Source organism: Octopus bimaculoides, chromosome 14, assembly GCF_001194135.2.
Source record: "Octopus bimaculoides isolate UCB-OBI-ISO-001 chromosome 14, ASM119413v2, whole genome shotgun sequence".
NCBI lineage: Eukaryota > Metazoa > Mollusca > Cephalopoda > Octopoda > Octopodidae > Octopus > Octopus bimaculoides.
The window spans coordinates 3,842,814-3,850,689 of NC_068994.1; the positions used below are offsets into that span (position 1 = coordinate 3,842,814).

The 7,876-nt window shown below is 43.4% G+C and overlaps 1 protein-coding gene across 2 annotated transcripts in view; it reads right to left on the reverse strand.

The window, feature by feature from the left end:
- Nucleotides 1–6: 6 nt before the first annotated feature.
- LOC106870082 (putative mediator of RNA polymerase II transcription subunit 26) overlaps nt 7–7,876 on the reverse strand; it is a 20,919-nt gene continuing 13,049 nt past the window's right edge. For both annotated transcript variants that reach the window (XM_014916058.2, XM_052972956.1), the window contains one exon: nt 7–6,074. In XM_014916058.2, coding sequence (XP_014771544.1) covers nt 3,406–5,499 — 2,094 coding nt within the window. In that variant the 5' untranslated portion in view covers nt 5,500–6,074 and the 3' untranslated portion in view covers nt 7–3,405. The remainder of the gene's footprint in view (nt 6,075–7,876) is intronic.

Consider the following 7,876-nt stretch of genomic DNA (forward strand, 5'->3'; position numbering starts at 1 on the left):
ACACACATATACATTTATATATATATGTAGATTGTCAGAAGTTACAAAGTGATTCACAGGAAGAGATTTTTGTCCATGTCACTTGTCCTACACACACAGACACACACACATTGAAAGAGAGGCAGATGACAAACAGACAGACGTCTGTTTGCATTTTTAGCTCTGATTGGATTCATTTAAAAAAGTTAAGCTGCAAAGAAGTTTTGGTTGAGGGGGGGGGACTTCGTTGGGGTGGGGTGGAGGGACGCAGAGATGTTCTGTACAAAATATAAACGGCCCACCAGATCCCTACTTTTAAAAATGAGATGGGAAGAGAAGCAAGGGATGGCTGCCCCTACTTCATGCTTTTGGAGACGTGTTTTGTGAAATAATGTCGTGACAGTGATGTGGTGGTGACGGTGGTGGCGATAACGAGTACTAATGAAATAATTAACACACATAATTAATAAAGTGTTTCAAGAAAAATATCTGTGTTGAAAAAGAAATTAAGAAAAAAAAAAAAGAAAAAGGATCTCTGAAGACTGGGAGAGGCATGCTAGCTTTAGGGATTTGAACAGATGATGAAGGGGCCAGAATATATGAGAAAATGAGAGATTTAAAGAAGATTAAATAGCAGAGATATTAAACTTAACCCCTTCACAATCCACAATTAATTAAAGGGCCGATACATAACGATGGTCCAGTTAATTAGCAGATGTTTTAGACACACATTCACAAACTGTAGAAGATTCTAGTTTAATCACTGGATAATTTCTCCAGATAAAATTGTTGTTTTGGTGAACTGTACAACAGGAGTTGAGTGTCTTGTTTAAGGGCACAACCTTGTGAACGATGCCCTTGTTTAATCCACTCAACCACTGCACAGTAGGCCCCCACAAATCTCATTTACTGTTTGTGGCTTTAATCGACCCCTTTAAATACATAAATCTTCAACTAAACCCAGATGCAGTGACTCCAAACATAGACGGATGTCCCAAGGACCCTCCATTTTCAATGGAGAAGTGTTTCCAACATGCAACCCAATTCTGAATGGAATGGAAATTTGCTCTCAACAAAATTTTTCCTCGAGGGAGGACTGTCCCCAGGGCCAAGTACTCTCCAGAAGTTTTAAACCCCAAATCAACACAAAAAGAAACCATTACAGAAACACTGGATTTCTGTCTTTTGAGGTAGCCATAACAACAATGAAGATTCCAGCATCAACATGGGAAATGGAGATAATTCTCAAATCTTGAAGGGCCATTAAGGGACAGTATTTCAGGAGGGAGGTGATTGATACCTATTTAGCCACTCACCAGGCATAACTGAGGTGATGGAGATAAATACCAGATCTGCTGGGAATATTACCTGTGAGAGGCTGGTGTCTTATCCAGGAAGAGATTTATCTCTCATCTACTCTGTTGCATTTCTGCTCAAAGCATTTAATCTATATTAGCTCAGCTCCTGACAGCAAGACAAACTGTGGTAATGTGTTCTGTCCAGAAACACAACAGACTGAACTCAGTACCTCCCTGTATTGGTAACTTATTACCCTAACCACTAAGCTACCTCACTTTTACATTGGGACACAGATAAAAGGAGTCAGTGAGGGTGCAAAACGTGAACAGGGTACTAGAACTGGGTGGAGAAATAAGACAACTGTTTGTCTGAGAGGTCGTTGTTGTTTAATGCAAGGTTAGCCATGATCCAGTGGACCTATAATCAATCTAATGATTGAGGAATTTGGTAGAATGGCACCAACACAGAAGCTCATTGCCTGTAAAGCTAATAACCATTATGGTTCCAAACTATTCATTGAGGCCATGACCATCCTATGTCTCTTTCCTTTTTAAAGACAGAAGAGTGTCATGAATGACATTTGACTGCTGTTTCTAGCAAGTCAAATGATCACTCAGTGCCACTGATGGGCATAAGTTTGCTCGAGTTGAAGGGGTCACACGCAGACAATGGTATTAAACATCATTATTGTTGGGAAATCACAGCTTACAAAAAAAAAAACCACAGTCTTAATACATACCCTCAGCAAGACGTAGGAGACCCAGAGGAAGCTATAAGGGAGTTACAAGAAGTTAGTTTCAAGGATCAGATTAAAAAATATATGGTCAGAGAATCACAAGAAACAGGACATCAGTGTGTACTGGTCCTTGAGAAGGGTTAACACATCACACAAATCCATAAGACCCTGACAGTGACTTCTGTCCCCACCAAGATATTCCAAGCTTTTATTTCCCTTTGTTTTACTGTAGTTGGACCCTTAAAAGGGTTGACATGCCACATGAATCTTGTGTAAAGTCTAGCAGGAAAGGGACTTCTTTCCACTCCCGTCATTCAAAGTCAGTTTTCCCTGACTCTGGTTCGCATTAGACATCAGGTAGGGGCTGGGAAAGGGAGGACGTCGTTAATCAGCTTATCCACATCGTTTTAATTAGATGACAAATTAATTGCTATGTTTAATTGTTCAATGTTTTTAACGTCGACATTCAGAACCCTGGACAAACATTGTAATCGACACAGCCTGGCCAGTGACACAAACATCAGTTCAAATTAGTCAGTAGAGTAAATAGACTAGTGTAGTAGTAGTAGTAGTAGTCGGTATGGTACAGAGGTTATAGTACTGTACAGTATGGAAGTAGTAGTGCTGTAGAGTGAAGTTATAGTAGAGTTGTGGAGTACAGTCTGTAGAATATAGCAGTAATGTATGGTACTGGACTGTACTGACACTATAGTGTCCAACATAAAACTGTTTGCTGCAACAATAGTTTCTCTCTTGAACCATGGGATTACCGCAGCAGTAGAGTGTGGTTAATGTAGCCATGTGGTGTGGTTAATGTAGTGATGTGTATCATAATGTTGTGTGATTATGGCTGGGAGTGTAGGTTATAGTATGGTTACTGCAGTAGTGTGTGTCGCTATTGTAGCAGCGTTGGTTACTGTAGCGGTGTGTTGTAGCACACTGTGGCCACTGTAGCAGTATGGTGTATAGTGTAGCTGCTGTAGTAGTATGTGTTGTAGTGTTGCTACTCTGCCAATGTACACTTGTCAAGTAGTTCATGATGTAGCTACTGTGGTAGTATATATATGTACATATATATATATATATATAATGTTCATAAGTGTGGTGTCCCACAGCTAGCCACTGCAACAGTATAGCATGTGTGATATGTTGCACTATGTCACTACTGCAGCACAGTTTAGGATGTAGTATATGGTGTGCAGTGTATCTCAACAGTATGCAACATAGTGTTCAGTTCGTTGCACCATGTGACAACTGCTGCAACGGTATAAAGTGTGTGGGGTTTCCTCATAATGCAACTACAGAGGTGCAGATTTGGGTTGCATGTTGTGTGCACTGCAGCTATTGGGTGCCACAGCAGTCTGTAATAGAGGTTGGAACAACGATGCATCTTACTGCATCATAGATTGTATGTTGTGTGTAGCTTCTTGTGTCTCCATCTTTGGTTGGTCGACTGCATAGCCCTGTGCGTTGGCCCAACCTGCAGTCCAGCCTGCAATTTGAAAGCTGGCCGGCCAGGTGAAGTGGTTGGCATTGGTCATCACAGCCGGCTGCTGCAGCACCATTTGATGTGAATAATCCGTCGGCATGGAAGCTGGGCTGACAAATGTCGAGGGGATTGTTTGTGCCATTAGGGGCTGCCTCAGTGCAGTCACCACTGGCTGAGAAATCACCTGGTGCACATTTGGCGGCACTTGTTGATGTTGTTGCTGCTGTTGATGGTGATGGTGGTGGTGTTGCTGTGGACTTGGTTGCTGCAGTGGTGAGCTTGACATGATGGGCGAAGCCTGTGGTTCCTGCTGTTGCATCATCTGCTGCTGTGGTTGTTCTTGATGCATAATCTGTTGCTGCTGATCTTGCGAATGCATCATCTGCTGTTGTTGCTGCTGCTGCTGCTGCTGTTGGTCCTGTGGGTGCATGATCTGTTGCTGTTGTTCTTGTGCATGCATGATCTGTTGCTGTTGGTCCTGGGGGTGCATAATTTGCTGCTGTTGGTCTTGCTGCTGCTGCTGGAGCATGTGTTGCTGTTGCATCATCTGTTGCTGCTGCTGCTGTTGTTGATGCTGCTGCTGCTGATGTTGTTGCTGCTGCTGCTCTTGCATCATCTGCTGTTCCTCCTGTTTCAACAACTTCTGCTGCTGTTGCTGCTGCTGTTGCTGCTGTTGCTGTTGCTGCTGCTGTTGTTGTTCCCGTGATCGGTGTGGAGACTGCGATGAAGACGACGTCGACGACGGTGACGTCGGTGCATCGACAGCATGCATCTTTACACTGGCGACACGCTGCAACTCCTCCGGGGACATCTTGACGTCTGCCGACTCCTCCTCCTCCCCCTGGCTGCTGTACTCGACCTTCACCTCGGGCAGACATTCCTGGTTGCTGTCTCTGCGGACATGGTGGTGGTGGTGGTGATGGTGGTGCGGATGTGGGTGAGGATGGTGAGGATGGTGGTGGTGATGGTGATGATGGTGTGGATGGGGGTGCTGATGAAGGTGGGGATGGTGGTGATGATGGTGGTGGTGATGGTGGTGGGGCAGCTTGGTTTGGTTGTGGTGGTTGCACCCTGCATTTGGTGCGCCGTTGTTGTTGCAGTTATGGCTCTCGGCGTTGCAGCTGTGGTTGTCAGTGCTGCAGTTGTGATTCTCCGTGTTGCATCCGTGGTTGTCAACACCACAGCTGCTGTTGTCAGCCACGCCTACACACGCAACGGCAGCCCCAGCTGGGGCACCCGCAATGTGAGTACGCTCGTGCTTGGTAAGGTGGTCCTTACGTGAGTACGCCTTTGAACACGTGGTGCACTGGAACGGTTTCTCCCCGCTGTGTGTGCGCTGGTGCTTCTTCAAGTGGTCCTTCCTGGAGAACGCCTTGCTACAAACGCCGCACTGAAACGGCCTCTCCCCTGTATGGGTCCGTTGGTGTTTATTCAGATGATCCTTACGTGAGAAGGTCTTCTGACAAACTCCACACAAATACAGTTTCTCTCGCACCATAAATGCAGAACGTCGAGAACGAGAGTTGCGCCGCTTGCCAGTGCTGTTACTTCCACCCACTCTGTAGTTCTTGTCGGTGTCGTCATCGTCGTCTTCCCCTTCGCCAGACTCAAAGGTGTCGTTGTGGTGTACCCTCTCATGATTCTTCAAACGGTCCCTCTGCGAGAACGATTTCTCGCAAAACGAACAACCGTACGGCCTTTCGCCAGTGTGCGTGCGTTCGTGGTTCTTCAGTTTGTCGCGCTGTGCAAACGCTTTGCCGCATTCCTGGCAGTAGAAGTGCTTCTCGGCTTCGGGAGCCTGCTGGTGCCGAGTCAGATATGCTCGCAATGTGAAACCTTTGCGACACACTTCACATCGGTAGGGCTTCTTGTTGGCGCTGCTGTCGCCCATCTCGATGATCTGCTTTGGTGGCTGTAATAGCACTGGTGCCTCCTCTTCAGGGTGACCATTCTGATGTGCTGTGTACATCACTGCTTCTTCTGAATTGTGTGGCATTTTATATCAAACTACTCATAAATATATATAAATATAACTAAATACTGGTATTGTTGTATATGTATTGTTGTCTGGCATTTGATATGTAATAATTATTGTTGTTGTTGTTGTTGTTGTCTTAATTAGAGTTATTTTCTTATTTCCTTCTTCTCTGTGCACTCATTTAAGGGCCAAGCCACTGCAATTTTATTTGCTCTGCTTGTATACAATAAATCCGCTTCAACACATGCCGACATACAGAGAGATAAAGGTAGGAAGATAGTCTTGCAGTAAATATGTTTATATAAACAGCAGCCGCACCAAAGTGTTGTTTTTGATGCTATTTTCTCGATTGTCTATTTTTCCTTCATGGCAACAGGGTCTACCGTTGCACAGAGAAACCGAAGAACTGTCAACAGGATATGACAGGAACAACAACCCCAACAATGATAATAAAAGCAAGAGATGGTTAGTATTTCTTCAAGGTGTCATTACGAGGTGAGGATGAAGAAGAGGTGAAGGTATAATTTCTGACAGGTCCACTGTGGATTCCAAATGTTTTATCTTCCATGAAGTGTGTCAGGACAGTGAGACGTCTGAAAATGAGCAAAGAATAAATTTGTCAGAACCAAGAAAGATTAACAGAAAGAAACTGTAAAATTTTTTAACAATGACAACAACAACAACAACATGGTTGGTATTTAATGATTATGTTAATTACTTCAACCCAAACCAACCAGAGCTACATGATAATGTATGATTAATTAAAAACAATGTGAATAAATAAACATTATATTTGACAGAAGGATCAGAGGTAAAAAGGTCAAAGGTCTGCGCTGCACCTGAACTGACCCACTCCATCGAATCGATATTACAGGTGCATGGTGTACCATGAGTCAGGTATTGAAGTAAACAAAGAACAACATGTGATGAAGTCGTTTGCTCAAGAATACAACACACTGCCTAGTCCTGGAATAGAAACCACAACTTTTCAATTATGCGGGTAGTACCCTAACCACTAGGCCATACACTTTCACAAATGTGTGTGTGCGTGCACGTGTGTGTTTGAAAATTTATTTTTCAGCCACAATTTATCGGTTCTACTCCCTCTCTTAGTCGAGAGGTCCTTATTTTGTGAGCTTGTGGGGAACTGGAGCCACATAAAAAGTACCCGTGCTGGTGCTGGTACCACATAAAAAGCACCCAGTACACTCTGTAAAGTGGTTGGTGTTAGGAAGGGCATCTAATTGTAGACAATTGGAGCCCGGTGCAGCTCTCCAGCTTGCTGGCTCCTGTCAAACCATCCAACCCATGCCAGCATGGAAAACGGATGTCAAATGATGATATTTTCAGATTCAATTCCAGTGCATGGCATCTTAAACAAGGGTCTTCTAGTTACGTCTTTAGACTGACCAACATCCTGTGAATGGAATCGGTTGGCAGATAGAAACTACGACGAAGCTTGTACAGGAGTAATTTTAAAATATTTAAACTCAGGTAGCAAAAATCTGAATTCCGCGAAAGTATCAAAAATGTGAACAGGATGAGAAACAAGGAGGGAGTGAAATGTAAGAGGAATCAAATGAATGAAAGCTGTGAACGTTTAAATTAGATCCAGACATTGAAAGGAGAGACTTAACAGAGAACCACCCAAAGTAGATAAGAGAGAAATGAGAACAAAAAGAGGAAGTTAGAAAGATGAGAAGTTGAGAAGAGAGACAAGGTTACTGAACTCAGATGGAGAAATAAGAGCCTAGGCATAAATACACTGGACATCTTGGTTATTTCAGTATTCCAAATCTGTGTGTAGATGTTATATTCATGTGAGATATGCATAAGAGTTGAAAATATTGGAAAAACATTTTTGTATTATTTATTCACCATTACACACGTTTCATTTGCTAATAGGAGTTATTAAAAAATTGTGTCTGTAGAAAAAACAAAAAAACATGTACGATATCACTTATAAGAATTTCTATTGACAGGGAATCAAATATTATTGGATTCTCTCATCATCATTGTTTCACGTCTGTTTTCCATGCTGGCATGGGTTGGACGGTTCAACTGGGGTCCGGGAAGCCAGGAAGCTGCACCAGGCCCCAATCTGATCTGGCAGTGTTTCTACAGCTGGATGCCCTTCCAAATGCCAACCACTCTGAGAGTGTAGTGGGTGCTTTTTATGTGCCACTGGCACAGGGGCCAAAGGAGGCTGGCAACAACCATTATCGGTTGGTGCTCTTAACATGCCACCTGTATATATAAGTATGTGCGTGTGTGTGTTTGTCCCTCATCACCACTTGACAACTGGCTTTGGTGTGTTTACATCTCTGTTACTTATCACTCCGGCAAAAGAAGCAGATAGAACAAATACCAGTCTCAAAAAAAAAAAAAAAAAAAA